The sequence below is a fragment of the Camellia sinensis genome, chromosome 8, assembly GCF_055761805.1.
Source record: "Camellia sinensis isolate YWXY chromosome 8, ASM5576180v1, whole genome shotgun sequence".
In the NCBI taxonomy this organism is placed as follows: domain Eukaryota; kingdom Viridiplantae; phylum Streptophyta; class Magnoliopsida; order Ericales; family Theaceae; genus Camellia; species Camellia sinensis.
In genome coordinates this window covers 193848956-193872913 of record NC_138968.1, presented here as the reverse complement: position 1 = coordinate 193872913, position 23958 = coordinate 193848956, and the positions used below count along the sequence as shown (strand labels likewise).

The 23958-nt window shown below is 33.8% G+C and overlaps 2 protein-coding genes and 1 pseudogene across 3 annotated transcripts; all 3 read left to right on the top strand.

The window, feature by feature from the left end:
* Positions 1 to 1342: 1342 nt before the first annotated feature.
* Positions 1343 to 10559, top strand: LOC114303096 (cellulose synthase-like protein E6). The gene is made up of 8 exons (XM_028248246.2): positions 1343 to 1888; positions 5409 to 5727; positions 5855 to 5995; positions 6099 to 6230; positions 6312 to 6524; positions 6611 to 6838; positions 7013 to 7363; positions 9945 to 10559. Exons 1-8 carry the CDS (start codon positions 1602 to 1604, stop codon positions 10470 to 10472), a joined length of 2199 nt encoding a protein of 732 aa, XP_028104047.2. The 5' UTR covers positions 1343 to 1601; the 3' UTR covers positions 10473 to 10559.
* Positions 3567 to 5127, top strand: LOC145797537 (RING-H2 finger protein ATL1-like). Its single transcript, XM_082884868.1, has one exon. It carries the CDS (start codon positions 4198 to 4200, stop codon positions 4987 to 4989), a length of 792 nt encoding a protein of 263 aa, XP_082740994.1. The 5' UTR covers positions 3567 to 4197; the 3' UTR covers positions 4990 to 5127.
* A 1752-nt stretch (positions 10560 to 12311) lies between the features above and the next one.
* Positions 12312 to 23729, top strand: LOC114303077 (cellulose synthase-like protein E6; annotated as a pseudogene). The gene is made up of 12 exons (XR_014339091.1): positions 12312 to 12686; positions 12774 to 13095; positions 13227 to 13367; positions 13451 to 13582; positions 13664 to 13876; positions 13973 to 14197; positions 14325 to 14675; positions 14928 to 15422; positions 21147 to 21356; positions 22237 to 22423; positions 22526 to 22633; positions 23422 to 23729. The product of XR_014339091.1 is annotated as a cellulose synthase-like protein E6 (transcript).
* Positions 23730 to 23958: the final 229 nt, after the last annotated feature.

Below are 23958 nucleotides of genomic sequence, written 5' to 3'. Positions count from 1 at the left end.
ATCAAATTGACCTTTGACCGGTTCACTCATGCCAAATGAAAAATTAAATAATTCATGGAATTAAAAATTATCAAATCCACGAAAAAATATTAAATAAATTATGGATTGGTTTAGATTTCGGTCGGAATAAATTATTAAATCTATGAAAAATCAAAATAATTTTATAGTACCAACAAAATATGATTGAATTAGGATTTTGGATTTATTAATTATGTAGCACCATTTTGTAATGTAAGATTGTTAGTTTAACTCATATGAATAATAATTTGATTTCATAATTTGGATTAATGGTGGGCGTGGAATTTTAGTTGTCCAATTAATCGTACAACTAAAAAAAAAATAGAAGCAAAAATCACCATTAAACTAATACCCGATTCAAGAAACTGACGAAGGCACTCTGAACGGGCGAGGGTTGCCACATCCAAGCCAAGCTTAGAAAAAAATCATCTCTTAGGGCATTTTTAATTAACTCCTTTAAGAGCCCTTGTTAACTAGTGTTAACACAAAGAGAGGAGGCTAAAACTGAACTCATAGTTATTTTTAAAAAAAAAATTATTTTATTATTTATAAACAAACATTTAAGTGTATTACACTTTTACATAAGACAAACTTTAAAAAATACATTACTAGAACACCCATTTATTTTTTAAATTAATAAATATTTAATACACAAAATTAATTTCCAATTTTGTCACTTGTTGTCATATATATATAACAAACTTTAGCATATTAATTTTTGTACAAACCCTTGAAAATGCTATTAGAAAGGAAAAATTATTCCTTCTCATATATCTTAATTATTCAACACAAAAAATCAATATTTTACCTTTTTCACTAATCATACTATCATAAAATATTACATACTCATATTCTTAAACTACTAAATAATCACTCAGAAGCCCTCTCCAGCACAAGACCACATGCATAGTGGTTTTTTTCCCAGCGCACAAGCCACCACACCACCATGTTCCATAGTTAAAACTTCGTTAATATATTAGTTAGTTATTAAATTCATTTTAATTTCTTCCAAACATCAAGAATATAAATAATTATATTCAATAAACATATTAGTGCAATATATACATATACATGTCTCTTATAATATAAAATAAATTTAACAATTATATTTTATAATTATATTAAAATTACTATACTTATATGTGAGTTGTGCCGTGCAATTAGATCCATAGAGTTTATTACTAGTTTATACAATGATCAAAATTATCTATCTTTTTATTATATGTGTAATTCATTCATTAAAAATTTTTTAATACAATAATTATACTAATTTCACAAATTTATTTTTTAATACAATAATTATACTAATTTCACAAAATAGAGTGAAAGAGCCAAATTTGTATATATTTATAAGTCTAGCCCTAAACATTACTATTGAAAGTTCTTCTATACTGATCTCTTTCATTTGAAGATAGAATCATTTTGAGAATACGTCTTTTTATAGAGAGAGACAGATACAGAAACAGACAGAGACGGGCAGAGCAGGAGAGCTATGCTGATCTCTTTCATTTAAAGATAGAATCACTTTGACTTTGAGTATAAATGTTTTTTAGAGAGAGAGAGAGAGAGAGAGAGAAACAGAGATGGGCAGAGCAGGAGAGGGAGAAGAAGATGGTCTTCCATTATTTGAAACAAGAGTAGGGAAGAAGAGTAGAGTTGCATACAGGATATTTGGGATCACTGTATTCATAGGAATATGTATGATATGGGTTTATAGATTAACCCACATCCCAACAGCTGAACAAGGAAGATGGGCTTGGATTGGTATGTTCATGGCCGAGCTCTGGTTTGGTTTCTACTGGATCATCACTCTCTCTGTTCGCTTGAACGTTACTTATCGTTACCCTTTCAAGCACAGGCTCATAACCAGGTCTTCTCTCTCTCTCTCTCTCTCTCTCTCTCTCTCTCTCTCTCTCTCGTTTATGTTTGAATCTGGGTTATGATTCTTATTGGAGTTTTGAGTTAGTTTAAGTTCAGTAATCAGTACTGCTTGATTCCTATCTATGGCTCCATTCATGTGTTAATTTGTTCAGATTTTCTGTTTTTAATTTTTTGTTTGTTTTAATGTACTCTTAACTATTAGATCGTGCGAAAATTTCACAACACGTCAATTTCAAGACATGTATTGTAAAAATAAATTGATAGAGAGAGAGCATAAATTGTGTATATATTATGATTGATATATTGATTGATGTGTTGTATTACAAATCAGAGTGGCATTATATAGGAGAGGGTTTGGGTAGTAGGTGAGGAGTAGGTGAGGGTAAATTGGTGGTAGGTGGAGTGTAGTAGGTGAGTGTGAATGGTAAATTCTAACAGCCCCCCGCAAACTCAAGGAGGATAGAAACTAACCAACTTGAGTTTGGAGAGAGGAACAAAACAAGAAAATACATAAAAATAAAAAAAGATAGGAGACACTGTATGGTCGTGTCAGACCGTTGGTGAAGATACTGAAAGCTGGTGCCATAACGTGGTAGAGGACACTGGATGGTGTGTCATAACGTTGTAGAGGACACTGTATGGTGGTGTCATAACGGTGTAGAGGACACTAAAGGGGGTGTCATAACGGTGTAGAGGACACTGTATGCTAACCGGAATCAAATGTCGGGACAGTTTAAGGGGTCATGTCGGACCGTTGGAAAAGCTAACCGGAATCAAATGTCGGGACAGTTTATAGGGTCATGTCGGACCGTAGGAAAAGTTGCACCCTCAAAAGGTGTGCCCAATTTTTCAAAAGGCGTGCCATCAAAAGGCGTGCCCACTTTATCAAAAGATGTGCCATGAAAAGGCGTGCCAGTTTGTCGGGCGGCAAGAGGCGCGCGATGCGCGTGGCTGGCCCTGGCTATTTAAAACAAGGTTGAGGCGAAGGCTATGCATACGAGTCTGAAACCTCTGAACGCTCGGAGAGCTTGTCTCTGCAAATCTTGAAACACCCGGAAACCAACCCTTCTCTGAAACACTTAGCAACTCAAAAACATGGCCTCTTCTTCCCGTCCAGTTACCCAGAACCTGCTCACGCTCTTTCCAGAACTGAACGAGCCCACAAGAGAAATAACTGGTGCGGTGGCCAGTGAACCGCAACCAAACACCTCTGGTTTTGCTCCATTGAACTTTCCGATGCGGTCGGTGGAGCAAAAAATGGCGATGCAAACTGATATTGAGGCTAATCAGTATACTCTGAAGTCATGCGTGGAAACCATGACGGCGGTCACAAATTTGTCGAACCGGCTGCAGAGCAGGACAAATGAGGTGCAGCATTTAAACTCTCAGCTGGCTCTGCTCCAACGCATGTATAAGGATGCGCGAGCAGAGATAAGCGTGCTAAAGGCAGAAAACAAAGAGCTGAAGCGGAAGGCCACCGTGATGTTCCGATTTGGAGGGCCGCCATATGCTGCAGTGGAGGAGCAGGCAGGAGGCAACTTGCTGGGTGGCCTAGGAAGCACGGAGGCAGCACCGTCAAGGACTGTCCAAGACGGAGGCAAGAAGAAAAGACCGGCGGCAGAGTAGAGAAGAAAATCCTGCCTGTGGATCTGTTTTTTTTTTTTTTTTTTTTTTTTTTTTTGGTGTAAAATGGTGATCGGGGTTGAGCCCCTGATATGAATAAAATGAGTTTGGTGTGCAGTTCGTCTTCTTTCTTTCGTTTTTTTTTTTTTTTTTTTTTTTTTTTTTTTTTGTGGTAGCGTGTTGTGTAAAAATAAAAAGAAAAGGAAAGAAAACAAGGGATGAAGAAAAGAGATAAAAAAATATGGGGAGATAGAGTATATGAAAAAAAAAAAAAAAAAATCAGTGTGGGAATCAAACGGAGGAGAGAGGGGACAAGCCCACATGGTTTGTTGGTTATTGTTTTTGTTTTTGTTTTGTTTTGTTTTTTTTTTTTTTTTTTTTTTTGTTTTTTTTTTTTTTTTTAATATATATATATAGGCAACAGCACATGGGAGGGGGGAATAAAGTGTGTTTTCAAAAAAAAGATGAGAGAGAGAGAGTGGGTGGAAGAAAAAATATTAAAAATGTTTTTCAGGCTAGGACCAGTTTTTCGGCATTGATCATGGAGGCGCTTGAGACAGTATGCACACGGTCCTATGCTATCAAGTAAATAAAACAGCACATGGGAGGGGGGAATAAAGTGTGTTTTAAAAAAGGGATGAGAGAGAGAGAGTGGGTGGAAGAAAAATATTAAAAATGTTTTTGCCTGAGTGGGTTTGCTTGAATGAGTTTCAAGAACTAGACATGGTCAGAGTTCTTCCCAATTGTGGTCATGCCTTTCCCTTGGACTGCATTGATATATGGCTCCAAAGCAATGCCAACTGCCCTCTCTGCAGATCGAGCATGTCTGGCACAACACGATATCCGATTGACCAGCTTGTTGCACCAACATCTTCACCTCAAGATCCAAGGCCATTTGTAGATACTTTCAATGGTGGTGATGAAGCCTTTGTGGTAATTGAATTGGCCGGAGCTAATAGAACAGTAATGCAACCACGTAGACAATTAGTTCCAGAAAGAAATGACCCGAGGGAACAGTTAATGCTATCAAGGGTTCACTTTCCGGGAAAATTTGAGCAGAAGCTCGGGAAGCAGGTGAAAGAAGGAAAGTTTCATCTTGTGTCGAGTATGGGTGATGAGTGCATTGATGTGAGGCAAAAAGACGATCGGTTCTGTATTGAACAACCCATCAGGAGATCTTTCTCGATGGATTCAGCAGCTGATCGGCATGTTTACTTGGCTGTTCAAGAGATCAGACGACAGAACGAGAACGAGCATCTTAGACACAGTGAGGCGTCTAGTAGTAGCAGCTTGGATCACACGGCTGCAGCGGTCGCGACGTCTGCGGCAGCCGGAGCTGGGACAGGTCAGTGGTGGTGTTGTGTATGTGTCTGGGTTGACTGGATGAGTCAAGGACAGCGACTCAAAGGGCGTGCAGGTGGTGGAAATTTCAAGGTATGTGTAGAAAATTCTAGCGGAATAGGTTGAGGTCCGGCGGGCGGCTAAGGCGAGGTTGCCGCCCGCCGGGGAAGTGAAAAATATTAGGTTCTACACCTGCTCTGATACCATGTAAAAATAAATTGATAGAGAGAGAGCATAAATTGTGTATATATTATGATTGATATATTGATTGATGTGTTGTATTACAAATCAGAGTGGCATTATATAGGAGAGGGTTTGGGTAGTAGGTGAGGAGTAGGTGAGGGTAAATTGGTGGTAGGTGGAGTGTAGTAGGTGAGTGTGAATGGTAAATTCTAACATGTATTGAAACAGAAAAACCTAGATAAATATTAAAACACCAAGATTTGAAGATGGAGAATCTCCTCCCAGCTTTTGCAACTTACTACTTAACACCATATGAAAACATATTTTCCATTGTCAAGACAGTGATGATGTGCTTGTTATAGGTACGGGGACAAATTACCAGCTGTGGACATTTTCGTCTGCACTGCGGATCCCAAAATAGAGCCTCCGACAATGGTGATTAACACGGTCTTGTCGGTTATGTCATATAATTACCCACCTGAAAAATTGAGCATTTACCTTTCGGACGATGGCGGGTCGGAATTCACATTCTATGCTCTGATGGAAGCCTCTCAATTCTCCAAACATTGGATTCCTTTCTGCAAGAAATTCAGGGTCGAACCAAGGTCCCCTGCAGCTTACTTTTCTCAGAATTTCAACCAGCAAGATCCCAAATTAGCAGAAGAATGGTTGGCCACTAAGGTAATAGTTAAAATGCAAGTCCAAATTAGTCTAAATGAATTTCATGTATAAAGAATTTGTTTGTGAATCATTTTCGAGATATATTGATTGTTTTCTTCTTCTTCATCTTCTTCTTCTTCTATTAAAGAAACTCTATGAAGATATGAAATTCCGGATTGAAGCAGCTACTGAAAAGGGTAGTCTTTCGAAAGAAGTAAAGGATCAACACAAAGGGTTTTTAGAATGGAACTCTCAAGTGACAAAGCAAGATCACCAATCAATTGTTCAGGTGATTATTATTGCATAAAAACACCATGTAATTAATAGTACTATTTTTTGTCATCAGAAGATTTGTTACTCTTCTTGCTTGTTCTGTGTTGTTTTGTTTTCAGATTTTAATTGATGGTAGGAAGCCGAGTGCAGTGGATGATGATGGACATCAATTGCCAACACTGGTGTACTTGGCAAGAGAAAAGAGACCTCAGTGCCCTCACAACTTCAAAGCCGGGTCCATGAATGCACTGGTAATTAAGCCGGGTTCAACGTTTTATACATAGTGCATCTCCAACAGACTAGCTAAATCGCTAATCATTTTGAACGTGCAGATAAGAGTATCGTCAGAAATAAGCAACGCACCTATTATCCTCAACTTGGACTGCGACATGTACTCCAATGATTCGGATGCAATAAAAGAGGCTCTATGCTTCTTCATGGACGAAAAACATGGCCACAAGACCTCGTACGTGCAACACCCACAGAGTTACAATAACATCACCAAGAACGATATTTATTCGAATGTTGCCAGTACAACTCATTTGGTAAGTGTTAAAAATAGTAGTTTTGATTTTTTTTATTATTAAGATATGAACTTTGAGTGATATATATTCTAATCTTGGTCACAAAGATTGAGCTTGCCGGCATAGATGGATACAATGCAGCCTTGTACTGTGGCACTGGATGCTTCCATAGGCGAGAAAGTCTTTGTGGGCTAAAGTACTCTGAAAATTACAGAGGAGAATTGAAGAACAGTGTGTGTGATACAAAGAAAGATAGAACTGTCCATGAATTGGAAGAAGGGTCTAAAATTCTTGCAAATTGTAGCTATGAGAAGGGTACTCAATGGGGAAAAGAGGTCTTTCTCTCTATCTATCTAATTATATAAAAAGCCTACACTTGTGTTAGTGTAGGTTGGTCATGCTTTTTAATTTTTGTCCAAATTACCCCTGATACCTGCTCAGATCAAATTATATTACTTCTTGCCTCATGTAACTGCTTAGATCAAACTCACATCAAAATTTTCACGCAGATGGGACTGATGTATGGTTGTCCGGTGGAAGACATAATAACCGGATTAACCATCCAGTGTCGGGGATGGAAACCGGTATACTACTATCCGGAGACCAGAAAGGCCTTTTTGGGGATTGCTCCAACAACACTAGATCAAGCTCTAGTTCAGCACAAGAGGTGGTCTGAAGGCATGTTTCAGATTTTCTTGTCAAAGTACTGTCCATTCATATATGGTCATGGGAAGATCAAACTTGGTGCTCAAATGGGGTACTGTGTCTACCTTTTGTGGGCTCCTTGTTCCTTCCCTACTCTGTATTATGTTACCATCCCTTCTATTTGCCTGCTTCGCGGCGTTGCTTTATTCCCTGAGGTACCTCTCTCTCTCTTCTCTCTGTCTACCTATGTAGTTGTTGGGAAAAGTCGCCAACTAAAAAATGTCTGTTCAAAAAAAAAAAAACTAGCAAGTGTCTGAAAAATAAAGGGTATGGTGGGTGTTTTGAGTATATAGTAAAAAGTTGATTTTTTTGGTTTTTTTTAGTAAAAAAAGTCACAAAAAAATAAGCTATTTTAGCATAAAAAAGTCAAAAAGTCACAAAAAAGTCAATTTTTTATTAATTTTTCAAAACATCACGATATGAGAAGTTATTAGTTTATTCACGTAGCGTCACGAGCTGCTTCACATGTATTATGATTGGTGTAGAGGATATGACTCATAATTTTGTATTAAATAATTGAGGAATATGGAGATGTGTGATTAGTCTGGGATATGGCCACACGGTGGCTCATAACCAACTAATAATTTTTTTTATGATATAATGTAAATTGGTCATGTCAATATAGGCCACCCAAAATGAAGAAAAATTATTAACTATTTTCAGAGTATCATGTGTTCATATTTTTTCACCAATTATTATTCATCATGTCTTCTTATGTTCCTTAATCACCCTGTACAAAATCGTAATATCTTACTTTTTCCACCAAGAGTAATGCTAGAGATCATGAAATGCTTTTTGAAGATTTTTCATCATTTGATTAGTGTGTAGTATTTTATTATATGTATAATTTAAGAGGAGAATTTTCATGAAGTATTTAATGATATTTTTTTCATAATCTCTAATATTACTCCAAATCATAATACCACAAAGTACCATGTGGCCGTACGGCGGGAGTATGATTTATTCCTTTGACTAGAGTTTAATTTAACTTCCTTTTTTTTTTTATTTAAATTTTTTACAAAAAAAGAAGAAGTTAATTTAACTTATTTTTGTTTTAGTGAATTTTAATTTTGAGTTAAATGTTGTTATTTTTTATGTCCGTCTAGATTAAATAATAGTAAAAAGTTTAAAATTTTGAAAATTTCCTCTAAAAATAAAAAATAAGCCAAGTTTTTAAAGGGTTTTTTTTTAAAAAAAAAAATACCAAAAATTGTTTTGTTTTCACCTAGAGTGAACTTTTTATTTTTTATTTTAAGATTGTGCAATCTAGACAGACATAAATAATGAAAAAAATTCAGTCGAAGTTGAATTTTTTTACCAAAAACAAAAATAAGCTTAATAAACTAACTTATAAGTTAAGCTAATTAATGATTTATGGACATTTTTGTCGAGGCCAATTAGTTTGTGTCGCCAAATGTCTATAAAGAAATTTTAAAAATTTCTTATGTCAATAATCTCCATTTTCCGAAGACGTTATTAAGATCTCATTTTATTTAGGCTTCTCGAACAAATTTAGGCCTCTTCTACGGATCAACTTTTGCTTTGAGTTTGATGGCTTGATATCTTGAATGGAGTACGATTGTGTCAGGAAAACTTTATATTTTTTCTTCTTTGTGTAATTAGAAAATGGATAATAAATTGTAAAATACAAGTAATAATATAACTAAAATTAAAGGCACAAAAACAATCACAAAATATAAATTTACAAGGTTTGATAAAAATGCCTACGTCCATAGATCGAACTCTATTATAAGATATCATCTCTAGTCACAACTAAAGATATACAATCATCGAGAGAATATTCTTGAATAACTAATTAACAATTATATCATCACTATAAAAGTGAGTTTTAATAAAATCAATAAGAGATAAAGTTTAGGTCTCACCAAAGTGGATATTTCAAACTATCAATTCAAGATAGTTTTGACAAGATCCACTCCAATCAAAATGTAGAGTTTGATTCCATGAACAACATGCTAAAATTTTATCAAGATCAGATAAGAAATGACCATTCAATCTTAATTTGAACTATAGAGAAAATCCTAATTTTTCTCCCCCTCTCCCTCTGCGCACTCTGTTTTTTTTTGCTGTTGTACTAAAAAAAATAGCTTAGACCCGAAGGTCTTATTTCATTCTTCTTGTTGGAATAATATTAGGAATCATGAAAAAAAATCATGAAATGCATCATAGAGATTTTTCATCTTTTGATTAGTGTGTTGTGTTTTATTGTATATGTAATCTAAAAGTAGAAAATCTTTTGTGATCATTTTGATAATATTTTTTCATGATCTCTAACATTACTTTTTTTGTTGTTCGATAAGTACCAAGACAAAGCTTTTTGAGAAACTTTATAAACTATAACAAAAATGTTTTAAAACTCTAATAAAAGAGTTCTAGGAGCTCTAAATGGGGTTGATCTCTAAATGTTTTAAAAAAATGTTTGTTTGTTGTTTTTTTGATTTTTCATATCATTAGAGCTTATTAAAGTTCCTTCGTTTAGGAGATGTATTATTGTTGAAATTATAATAAAATAAACAAATAAAATACTCTTGGTTGGTGTGGCCCACCCATTCAAGGAGGGATCCACCGAACAGATTCCTCCGGTGATGTTGTCCGGAGATCTCACGGTCTCGTTTAAATAATATAAATTGTTTATTTTGTATAATTATATATATATATATATAATTGAATCGATTCAATAATTATAATTTATTTAATTTTTCGTATGCATGTCAGGTGTCAAGCCTATGGTTCCTACCATTTGCATATGTATATCTAGCCAGGAATGCTTGTAGCATAGCAGAGTCCCTGACCTGTGGAGACACACTCAAAGCATGGTGCAACTCACAACGAATATGGCTAATCCGAAGAACAACTTCATACGCTTTTGCCTTCATCGACACCATCATTCGCCATCTAGGATTGTCACAGAAAGCATTTGCCATCACAGCCAAAGTAGTTGACGAGGACTTGTCGAAGAGGTACGAGCAAGAGATGCTAGAGTTTGGGAGCTCCTCAGTCATGTTCGACATCATAGCAACCTTGGCAGTGCTCAACCTCTTCAGTTTTGTAGGAGGAATCGTGAAATTCAGTCTCGTCCGAGGTTTGATTCCGCAGATTGTTCTGTGTTGGCTAGTGGTTGTGGTTAATGTGCCCGTGTACCAAGCTCTCTTCGTCCGGAACGATAAGGGACGCTTTCCATTTTCAGTTGTGTTCAAGTCTATTGTTGTTGCTTCTTTAACATGCATGATGTCTGTATATTGAAATCCGATTGTGATACTTTTCATTGCATATTTGTAATAACGACCATCTTTTTAATTTAAAATAATTATAAATTTATATTTTCATTTACCGTTAAGTAAAATTAACGAAAAAATAATATTTTGGTCATAAAATATCTCAAATATCTATTTTCGTTAAATTTAATAATTAAAATATTATTTTTTTATTGATTTTATTCAACAGAAATAGATTATGGTTTAGATTGAAAATAAATTAAAATATTAAAATTTAAATTAACAAAATAATTTTTTTTTTATTACATACGTAAGTTTTTTTTTTTGTTTTTTTTGTAATTTGTAATTTTTGTTTTTTTTAACTTACTAATGTATTATGCTGCATTATTCCAAGTCAACGAGAACGTGCTGTAGACTTTAGTGTGTACCAAACGGAAGTCGTACGTTGTTGCTGCATCGCCGTGCATTTTCCTTCTATTAGGCTAAAAACAAAAAAAAAAATATTCTTCCTATTTTGAAAAGATGTTAACAGTCAATTTTTTTTTATTTTAAAAAAATATATATATAAAAAATATGAGAAGTGATATGACTCAAAATAAATTAAAAATTAATTTTTAATTTTTTTAACTATTTTCAAAAGAGCCCTTCTAATGAGTAGAGCTATAGCCCCACATAAAAATTTATTTATTTATTTTTTATTAATTGAGATTAATTTCATATATAAACATAGATCTTAGTCACACATCAATTATCTGGTTCAATTCTAATCCCACCCGTTATTATTTAGTCTGATCTAGTTTAGTAAAGTCTAAAAATAATTTTTTTATAAAAAAGAAAATTACAAAAAATGAGACTATGTATATTGACGTAAATTTTTTGAAATAAAATTTTCAACTTGTAAAATAATTCCATTCATCTTATTTTTCAATGTTTGGTAAGGAAAGGAATTTACTAGTCGGGGGAAAAAAATCATTGCAACGCCCACTGTCTAGGAGTATTCGAGTATGTGGCATTCCCTTCTATGTGGTGTCAACATAAATTGTAAATTAGCTTACGGAAATTAAATTCATAAATGAATTGTCGTAACTTGTTGAAAAATGTTTTTCTCCAGCTTTGACCAATCAAACACTAAAAATTAGTAAAAAAAATTATTTTACACTCAAACAAATAGAGTTTAAAGGCAAAAACATAAAATATAAAAAAATTTCAAAAAAAAAAAAAATGATATGCAAATAAATTTTTTTATATAGAATAATATGACATCTTGTTGTTCTTTTATGTTAAATCAAAGGATAAATTACATTGACATCCCCTGAGATTTATATTTATTACAGTTCTCTTCCTCACTTTTTGAAAATTATATCTCCCTTCTTGAGGTTTAAAGTTTCATAACAGTTCCCCTTTACCGTAATGATCATCATACATAAAATTAAATTAATAAAGGAGGATCAGTGTAATTTTCTAAATGTGAAAGGAAAAACTGTAATAAATATAAATATCAGGGGATGTCAGTGTAATTTATCCTAAATCAAAAGGAGTAACAAAACACCCATTATTTTTTATTTACAATTTTAAAAACATTATTATGTTTGTAGGTTATTTTTCAAAAAAAATTGCCAAACCGAGCCTGTGCTTAAATCTTAAAATTACACCAAGGATCCTCTAGAGTGATTTTTCCCTAAAGTTTCCTAGAGTGTAACATTGTGTGGTTGAGATTTACTGGCAAGTCACATCAATTTTTCTGATGTGACTTGCCAGTAAATCTCAATCACACAATATTAGAAAACTTTAGGAAAATTTCACTCTATAGTATCCTTGCTCTTAAAATTATCCCCCTTGGGAAAAAAGACTTGTGGAGCAGTACTCACCTCAAATCCAGGTTGCTGAACACAATTGCTAACTATCTTCACTTTCTAAAGAGAGAAAAATTCAAAGTGCAAAGAGAGAGAGAGAGAGAGATGGGCAGAGATGGAAGAGGAGAAGAGGGACTTCCATTATTTGAAACAAAAGTAGGGAAGAAGAGTAGAGTTGCATACAGGATATTTGGGTTCACTGTATTCATTGTTGTATGTGTGATATGGGTTTATAGATTAACCCACATCCCAGCAGCTGAACAAGGAAAATGGGCTTGGATTGGTATGTTCATGGCCGAGCTCTGGTTCGGTTTCTACTGGATCATCAGCCTCTCTCTTCGTTTGAACGTTACTTATCGTTACCCTTTCAAGCACAGGCTCATAACAAGGTCTTCTCTGTTTCTCTCTAGTAGTCAATTTGACATTATTGTTTTGATATTTGAATATTGTAAATAAATGATATGGTTGTTGTATAGGTATGGGGACAAATTACCTGCGATTGACATTTTCGTTTGTACTGCGGATCCTAAAATAGAGCCTCCAACAATGGTGATTAACACGGTCTTGTCAGCTATGTCATACAATTACCCACCTGAAAAATAGAGCATTTTCCTCTCTGACGATGGTGGGTCGGAATTCACATTCTATGCTCTCATGGAGGCCTCTCAATTCTCCAAACATTGGATTCCATTTTGCAAGAAATTTAGAGTTGAACCCAGGTCCCCTGCAGCTTACTTTTCTCAGAATTTCAACCACCAAGACTCCACATTGGCACAAGAAGAATGGTTGGCCACTAAGGTAACAGTTCCGTAGAAAATATTTTTCGCCCAAACAAACCTTGCGTAAATTTTATTTTGCATTGTGCTAGTTTGGCCACTCCGCATTGGTTTGAAATTAGACAACCCTTTGATTGTTTTCTTCTTCTAAAGAAACTTTATGAAGGCATGAAATTCCGGATTGAAAGAGCCACTGAAATGGGTAGTATTTCAAAAGAAGTAAAGGATCAACACAAAGGGTTTGCAGAATGGAACTCTCAAGTCACAAAGCAGAATCACCAATCAATTGTTCAGGTGATTGTTACTGCTCTCACAAAAACTTTTTAACACCATGTAACTACTACTAATTTTATCAACTGAACTTGTTCTGTTTTCAGATTTTGATTGATGGAAAGAACCCGAATGCAGTGGATGACGATGGACATCAATTGCCCACACTGGTGTACTTAGCAAGAGAAAAGAGACCTCAGTGGCCTCATAACTTCAAAGCCGGGTCCTTGAATGCACTGGTAATTAATCCATGCTCACCATTTTATATGTAAAGCATTTCCAGTAGACTAGCTAAATAGCTAATCATTTTGAACGCGCAGATAAGAGTATCATCAGAAATAAGCAACGCACCTATTATCCTCAACTTGGACTGCGACATGTACTCCAATGATTCGGATACAATAAAAGAGACACTCTGCTTCTTCATGGATGAAGAGCATGGCCACAAGACCTCGTACGTGCAATACCCTCAGAGTTTTAACAACATCACCAAGAACGACATTTATTCAAATGCATTCAATACAGTCAATATGGTTAGTGTTGAAAATAAGGGTTAATTACACAAATGATACTGAAAGAATGCGTTATGTTATACTTTAGTTAGTAATGTTTTAATCTTACTCATGAAGATTGAGTTTGCCGGCATGGATGGATTCAATGCGGCCTTTTACCTTGGCACTGGGTGCTTCCATAGGAGAGAGAGTCTTTGTGGACTGAACTACTCTGAAAATTACAGAGGAGATTTGAATAGTGTGTGTGATATAAGGAAAGATAGAACTATCTATGAATTGGAAGAAGGGTCAAAAGTTCTCGCAAATTGTAGCTATGAGGCGGGTACTCAATGGGGAAAAGAGGTCTCTCTCTCTCTCTCTTTATATATATATATATATATATTCTTTCCATTTTCTGTCGAAACAAGTAGAGCGGTACATGTACATTTATATTCTATAACAATGACAAGTATTGTGTAAAAATTTGTAGATGGGACTCGTGTATGGGTGTCTGGTGGAAGACACCATAACCGGATTGAAAATCGCATGCAGGGGATGGAAGCCGGTGTACTACTATCCACAGAACAGAAAGGCCTTTGTGGGGATTGCTCCAACCACATTAGATCAAGCTCTTGTTCAGTACAAGAGGTGGACTGAAGGCTTCTTTCAGATTTTCTTGTCAAAGTACTGCCCCTTCATTTATGGACATGGGACGATTAAATTTGGTGCCCAAATGGGGTACTGTGTTTATCTTTTGTTTGCTCCTAATTCCTTCCCTACTCTATATTATGTTACCATCCCTTCCATTTGCCTCCTCCGCAGCATTCCTTTATTCCCAGAGGTACCTCTCTCTCTCCTCTTTACATAGAGTAGTTTGGAAAAGCTACAAAAGCCCATAAAAAAAGTGTGAAGAAAATGATCTGTATGGTGTAGATTGATCAAATTGGTGAGGTGTAGGCGACACCTGAGAATGAATTTGATATTCGTTTGCCTGCAGCTTATACGTCGGATTATTTTTGTTTCAGTGAACTTTTTTTCAATTTTAAGTCGCTTTTTGTTTGATGGCTTATTGAATCTTGAATATGTGTCTCAGGTATCAAGCCTATGGCTCCTACCATTTGCGTATGTATATCTAGCCAGGAATGCTTGTAGCATAGCAGAGTCCTTGGCATGTGGAGACACACTTGCAGCATGGTGGAACTTACAGCGAATGTGGCTGATTCGAAGGACTACCTCATTCACTTTTGCCTTCATCGACACCATCATTCGCCAATTGGGATTGTCTGAAACAGCATTTGCCATCACAGCAAAAGTGGTGGATGAGGGCGTGTCAAAGAGGTACGAGCAGGAGATGATGGAGTTTGGAAGCTCCTCTGTTATGTTCGACATCATAGCAACGTTGGCAATAGTCAACCTGTTTGGTTTAGTCGGAGGAATTGTGAAAATTGTTTGGGAAATGGATGAGAGTTTGATTATGCAAATTGTTGTTTGTTGGCTGGTGGTTATGGTTAATGTACCTGTGTACCAAGGGATGTTCCTTCGCAGCGACAAGGGAGGCTTTCCAACTTCTGTTGTGTTGAAATCTGTTGTTGTGGCTTCATTGGCATGTCTGATGATGCCTGTCTATTGAAACTACTTCATGGATGTTCTTAGCTCTGTTTGTTTGTCTGTTTGTACTTGTGTCGCACATTTTTAGATTTTGGTTGATTTGGAGCTTCATAAACTGGTGCAACCTCGTCTAAGAATATGTTTTTCTAGTAATATTTTGACTTTTTAGTTAAAATATGATGTAAAAAAAATTAATATGTTTGAAATGATTTTTTAATTTTTTACGAAAAGATATGTAAAAAGTAGAGAATTTTTTTTTTAATTTTTTGATATAGGTTGTTGACTTTTTGATTTTTTTTTCGACTTTTTAACTTTTAAGTTAAAAAGTGATATTGCCAAACGAGTCTAAATTTCCTCAATAATTTTTGCCCCATTTTCCACTTAAATGTAATTCTTCCCTCTCATAACTAAGATCATCTCCAACGGTTCATCAAACCCAGCATCAAATTTAAAATTTGGTGAAAAAGTTACTATTTGATGCTCCAACGGTTGTACCAAATCGATATGAAAATGAGATTTCACCAAACATTTTATCAAACTGAGAACAGGTGAAGCATTTCACCAAATCACTGTTACTGACCGTTGGGGTGATACCAACCAATCGACCAGCCGGTTGACCAACCGGTCACCCAGTAAAAGATTCAAACAGTTCAAAAAAAAGTTCAAACAGTTCCCAAAAAAAAAAAAAAAAACCCTAACCGGTCAACCAGCCGGTCGACCACCCGGTCGTCCTGGAAAAGGTTCAGAAAGTTCAACAAAAACGGTTCAGACAATTAAAAAAAAAAAAAAAAAAAATTCACTCACTGGTCGACCAGCCGATTGTCCCGGGACAGATTTGGTGAAAGGTGAACCGTTGGAGCATCTGATACCAGATTTGGTGAAATGAGTCATTTTTGACTCAGATTTGATGAAAAATCTGATTCACCGTTGGAGATGCTCTAAGAATAATGTTATATGCACCAATTAGTGTACTAAGGGTTCGTGTGGAAAGTGGGTTGGCTTTTTAACTTTTTAGCTTTTTGGCTATTTTAGCCTAGGGCTAAAAAGTCTCGTTTGAGAAGGATTTTTTGACTTTTTTAACTTTTTGTGAGAAAAAGAATGTAATGATTATAGGGTAGATGTAATGTTTTGTCTTATTGAGTTAAAAAGTCTATTTTGTCTTTTTGTTACTGAAACTAGGGATGTAAGAAAAATCAAAAAAACCGATTGAATCGGACCAAATCGGCTATATATAGTTTGTTTTTTAACAAGAATTGGTCTGTGCGGTTTTAAATTTGATTTTTTTTTTGTTTTTGATTCGGTATTGGTTTAAGCACCTTGTGCACCGATCTAAACCGAAACCAACCATTTTAACATATATTGTATTTATAATATATATATATATATATATAATCTAATAATATAATGATATTAATAAGTATAATAAATTATTAACATTAATTAATTAACCTTATCATTTTTATAATCTAAGTTTGTAAGTTCTTATTATATATAATTTTAACTTTAATTCATTATTTTTAAAACTTTATTATTTTTAAACTCATTTTTATTTTTATTTTTGTTAATTTAGGGATTGAAAAGTATGTATTAAATGGATGGATGGATTGGATATATTTGAAATGATAGACAAATAATTAATTTAATGTTTTATATATATATATATATATATTAATGATTATATTTAAAAGTAATTCAAGTTTGAAAAATTCTAAACCGATTAGGCTGTACCAAACCGAACCGTTTCAATTGGTTCAATTCGATGCGGTTTGATGAGAAAAGCGATCTGTGTCGGTGTTCAAAATAATAAAATCGACATTACTGGTTCGGTGTAATTTTTTACCTAAATACCGACCATACCGAACCAATTACATCCCTAGCTGAAACAGCCCAAAACCCACCCATCCCAAAAGTTACTTATTAATTTATGGATAAATTACAAATATATTTCTTGAGATTTACTTAAAATACAGATTGTCCCATGTGGTTTGAAAAATTACAAATACCTCATCGTTATAAAAAATAAAATTCATAATTGTTCTCCTATACAATAATAAAATTACATAAATTATTAATTGAAATATATTTATAATATCATTAAAAACTGTTAATTGACTTAATGATTTATTAATAAAATAAGCACTTTGTTATGAAATTAAAAATCTCAATAGGTGGAATATAATTTTCAAAATTACAAGAAGCAATTCATATTTTAATCAAATTTCAAAGAACATATTTTTAATTTATTCTTAATTTATTGACTTATTTAAATTATACAAGCTCTCTTTTATATATATATATACTAACATATCACCCGTGCTATGCACGGATTATGTTTACAATTATCTATATATGTGAATTGTAATTTTTAAATCTTTTTTTTAAATGTCTTCTTTTTTTCCTTTTTTATATTATATTAAAATTTAATATTTTGATAATAATCATATATGTTAGATTTTTCAAGAAATTAAATGTCGTTTTTTATATTATATTATATTAAAATTTAATATTTTAATAATAATCATATGTGTTGGACTTTTCAAGAATTTTTTTTTATATTTGTTCTTAATGCATTAAAGTGTTATATGAGGGATAATATTAATAATCATATGTGTTGGGACTTTTCAAGGAATTCATATGTGTTGAATTTCAAAGAATTTTTTTTATACTTGTTCTTAATGCATTAAAGTGTTATTATGAGGGTAAGACTTGGGAGTTGAGAAAAGTTAATAAATGCTAAGAATTTTTTTTTTAAATAAAAAAATCAAAAAATTGAAATTGAAAGATTGGAGCTCCCACAAGGTTTGGGTTAAAAACACCCATTTTACTTAATATATAGTATATATATATACATATATATTTTAAAAAAGCCAAAAGATTGGCTTTCCCGATTTTCCAAAGTGGAGAAATAAATGTGTACTTTGACTGACAGTCTGACACTAAAAATTTTAATTGTTCAGTAGTGCTATATATATTAATTAGTATATTAATAATTGTATCAATATTAATTATGATATTATTATTGACTCCACTTATTATATAAATTATAAATATCAAAAATATCTTAAATTATGTTACATCATCAATTGGTATCCTAATTAGGCTTCATTTGGAAAGAAATGCTAGGTCAGGTTTGAAGCTATTTTTGCTACAGAAAGACAAAATAAGATTTTTAATATAATAAAACAAAATATCACATCAACTGATAATCATTATATATTTTCTCTCACAAAAAGTCAAAAAATTCAAAAAGTTATTTCCAAACAAAATTTTTTAACCCCAATCTAAAATAATAAAAAAGTTAAAAAGCCAAAAAACTAATCACCTTCCAAACCAACCTCAATGTGTCTTTGTGAAAATAATTTTAAATTAATTATTAATTTTATAAATATTAATAATTAAATATTACTGGTCTTTTCCCCTCCCTTCCAAAAAAAAAAAAAAACTATATTAACACTCTTGAGATTTGATCCAATTACATTTCACTCCCTTGATGTTTTAGAAATTATATTTCTACCCTATGATTAATAGTTTTATTTTACAAGCTCTTACTTATATAAAAGGTAACAACTCCTAATAGAAAAATAAAAAAAAAATTACATTGAAAGAAAAAATAAAGAAAGAAAGAAAATAAAGTAAAAAAAAAAAAAAAGAGAGAGTAAAAAAATTTAATATTTTTATTTCGTCTAAATAATTACAATAAAAGAATGATTAGTATATTTTCCCAACAGTCAATAGATATATATTAAATTCAAAAGAGTGTGAGGGTAAGTAATTTATCCCAAAAAAAATACATATATTACTGGGCAACAATGATTTATCCCATTAATTTAGGAGCATTAATAGACTACTAATGAGGTAGAAATTCAAAAAACAAAAAAACACCAGAGCAAAACATTTCATCATGTGAGATCCACACCATTTTAGAGCTATTAATGCTTCTTTTTGCAGTGGTCTCACTCATTTTTGTATTACTGGTAGGGGTGGGCGCGGGTCGGTTGCGGCCACGGAACCTCCAATCCGCCATCCGTCCGCCAGATTGACGAATTGAAGAAAATCAATCCGCATCCGTCCGCCAATCCGGCGGATGTGGATTGAGCGGATTGGCAGTTTGGCGGATGGATGCGAATCGGTTTGGCGGTTTAAAATTTTATAAATTTACAACATAATTCAACTTGTGCACTTCCTCAAAAAAAAAAAAAAAAAAAAAAGGAAAGTATTACAGTCAATGACTTAAAAAAATATTACAATCACTGTATGCCTTATCCAAAGAAAGAAAGTTTGAAACTTTAGAATATCACGATCACTGCATCTCTCATCCACATATTACAATCACAGCATGATTCATCCCTATAAAATATTACAATCTGTGATTCTTAAAATATAATAACAATTCAAACCACCAAAACCATGAACAGAGCAGTAGTAGAGATTCAATGTCTCTGTATTGTTACATCTACATATGTTTTTGAAAATAAAAACCAACCAGCATATATCATATTTTCTATTTATTATTTTTAGAGTTAGATTTAAAAACTAAAAAATATAGATGAATAATACGTTTATTTTTTTCAGTGCAAAAAATATATTCAAGTTGAAAACTTTTTTTCAATAGAATATTTAAATTCTTTTTTAATTGAAAACACAAACATAATATTTAAACAAATTGAAAATACAAAGTCTTATAAATTATTATGGGTGCTTGCGATTTGGCGGTTTGGCGGTTCGGTTGCGGCCAAAAAATCTCAAATCCACCATCCGTCCGCCAAATTGGCGGATTGGAGAAAATCAATCCGCAACCGTCCGCTCGTCATCACGCATCCGTTCAAAATGCGGCGGATCGGTTCGGTTCGGTCGGTTTTGGCGGATCGGTATATCCGCTGCTCACCCCTAATTACTGGGCTCGGGTAGAGGGATGATGTCGTAGTATTAAGGCCAAGTGTGGAATATTGTAAAAAAGTCAAAAGTTACTAAAAAAAAGTTAAAAAGTTAACATTATTCATTAAAAGTCAACAATTACGGCTGCACAATTCTCAATCCTAATTTTTCCCTACAAATCAATTTTTATAATTTTTTATTACACATTTTTTCATAAAAAAGTCAAAAAATTAACCCAAACATCCATATTTTCTTCCTCAATTTTTAGTTTAAAAAGAAAAAAAATACACTTATTTAGAACATCCCAAACAACCCATATATATATATATATATATATATATATGTATGTATATATGTTTTTTCAACAAAACACAAACACATTTTGAAGGCAAATATCACAAAGGGTCGAATCTCACAGTTGGGAACAGATTAAACACAGTTCGTCTTCGTTGTTCGATCTCCAACTATTACTTCAATAATACCTTCTTCTCTACATAGCCATAACTAATCTATTCTATTACATACATCTATATAATATCTATATAGATCAGCTTCGCTTCCTCAGATTCTGTCAATACAAAAATGGTAAATTCTGTCTTCTCCCCCCTCCGAATTCTCGCAATTCCCTTTTTTCATGATTTCAAATTCCATTTTCTTTTCCGTCGAATTTCAGAAAAGTTCTTCTTTTTCTTTTTTTCTTTTTTCTCCGGAAACAAACAGGGTGATTGCGAAATTTTCTTTCCATTTCTTTTTTTACCCTGTCAATTTGTGAAAGTAGTTTTGCATTGTGATGAATAATGATTTCGTGCACATTTGAATTTTAATTCAGATGAAAACATGGTACCTTGAATTCGCCATGGTTGCAACACTGGCAATTTTATGGAGCATTCGAGGGGTGATTGGGATCAGATTTGTGATAGATAGGGAGGAATGTTTCTCGCACAATGTGGAATACGATGGGGACACCGTTCATTTATCGTTTGTTGTAATTAAGTCCGAGGGATCATGGCATTATGCTCCAGATGGGGTTGATCTTGTGGTAAGATCTACATTTTTTTTTTTCTTTCTGGTATTTGATTGTGTAAACCACAAAATTCTTACCCAGTTGGGTTTATGTAGTTAGTTCACAGCTATTTGTTGGATTTTCGTAAAAGAAGCTGTTTGGTAAACTAGCTATTATGGAATGAAGGACTGACAATTTGCTAGAAATGTCATGGTTTTGGTCCCTAAAGCATTGTTTGGATCTTGAATTTGTCGAGGGAAAATAAAGGGAAGGGAAAAATGAGTGAAATAGATCCAAACATAGCGTAAATTTGAATTCCTGATCTGGATGAAAATTAATCATCATTAAACACAAATTAGTTGAATGTGTTCTCGAAGACATTGCTATTTTCGGTATTATATGTTTTGAATGATTCAAACTTGATGTGAAACAGATCTTTGAACTTAGTGGCAAAAAGTTGTGCAAAGATGGAAAGGTCTATTGTAAAACCTCAAGGTTCAAACCAACAACCTCAAGGTTGATAGGCTGAGTTTTAATCACTGAACCAGCGGCCCCCTTTTGGGACCATTCGATTTCACGATTCCATTCATTCCCACTTTTTTTTTAATACAAATCCAGATAGTAAACATCAGTTTTAAGTGTCTTCTATGTTACTTCTTTATCATTAGTATTCTATGTTACTTCTTTATCATTAGTGAAATAACAAACTAATGTTTCTAATGAGGACGAAACATATAGTAACTTCTTATATTAGTCATCTTTGCAGTAAAAGGAAAGCTTGCTTGATTGAGTGGATCTCCATTCTTTTTCTTTTCTTGGAAAATTTTATGCGGGCAATCTAATTGGTTTATGCATGTATTGGTTCTTTTTCTGCAAAAAGGCATGACTGATCTTGCAAATTTGCTGAGATTATCAGGTGAAGGGACCTTCTGGTAATCAGATTCATGATTTCCGTGACAAGACGAGTGAGAAGTTCGAGTTTGTGGCTCATCAGAGTGGAATCCACCGTTTCTGCTTCACTAACAAGTCTCCTTATCATGAAACCGTCGATTTTGATGTGCATGAAGCCCACTTCTCATACCATGATCAGCATGCAAAAGATGGTGAAGCCATTTTTCCATGCTTTTTATGTACTATATATGTTTCTTGATCTGGTGAGCCCTTTTAAGTGTAGAACTTATCATGACTTTCATGTGCATCTGCAGAGCATTTGAACCCTTTGTTAGAACAAATATCGAAGTTGGAGGAGGCTTTATACAACATTCAGTTTGAGCAGCATTGGATAGAGGCTCAGACTGAACGCCAGGCGATAGGTATCTCTTAGAACACTAAATGCATTTTCATGCTAATTTTGGCTCTACACTAACATATTTCCCATTTCTTGGCATTTTGGACTTCACTACGTCAGTTTTTGTTCTGCTTCAAAAAATTTTGATAGGAAGAACATTATTTCTTGAAGCATTTTGAATTTTCTAGTTTAGCATGCTCAAAGCCATGTTTGTTTGTGCTTAATGAACATACCAAAACTCTGTTTGATGCTAATTAACTGTGCTAGAAAGTTAACTAAACTTTGTCGAGCTTCCTGTGCAACCACTGGATCCCAGGGGGAACATATGTTACCATACAACGAATGAGGGTGAAACAAACTTTAATCCATTTTGGTTTTATATAACCATCAAACACTTGTCTGAGGGGCTGAGATAAACTTTTAGTTGACTTTGGTGTTATATACAATGTGTCTTCGGGCCAATCAGTCTATGTAATTTTAGTTACAAGGTGATCATGAAGTCCCTCTCGAATAGGCTGAGTCAACTTCTTCCTATTATAATCTCCAAAGAGCTAGGTGCATTTGTGAAATTATTTTAATTTATGATAAAATACCCACCGTTCATCTTCAAATTTGATAGGATGAAGGGATACGATTGTCTGTAAAGCTCAGAAAAACTTACAACACAAAGGAATATGAACTATTGCTTGTTAGAGTAGACTGCTATGATTATATCAGTTTTTTTGGATGAAATTGTTTGAAGACACATGGTTGCATAGTTAACTAAGTTGATTGTTATGTAATTTGACTATGCTTTTTCAAATTGGAATGCAGTGAATGAACAAATGAGCAAGCGGGCAATTCACAAAGCTTTTTACGAATCAGTTGCTCTAATCGGGGCTAGCGTTCTCCAAGTTTACCTTTTACAACGGCTCTTTGAACGGAAGACGGGGATGTCCAGAGTTTAGGTTTAGTATAGTGTTTGGATATTTATTGTTGTAGAACCTTGGAACCAAAACTTTTGAGCTTTGTTGTGCCTTCTCTAAAGATTTATGTATAGGGTCACCCTTGGTAATTTAAAATGGAGGCTTTGTGACTGTCCAATGATTAAATTAAGAAAACCATCATTAAATATTTTGCTAGTTTGTTGGTGTTTCTCTGTGTTACATCTTTCTCAGCACTTAAAACCAGCCTGGGTAAAATATCAGTAAACCATAGCTTACTTTGTAATCATTTTGGCATTGCTGCGATGACAATGGGACTATAGCTATGGCGGTCCAGGCACTAAAATGGTTGCGACTGTTCCTCGTGGTTGACTATTGGTTTGTTGGCCACCCAAGAGAAGGAAGGTCTGTTAGATAACAATCATGC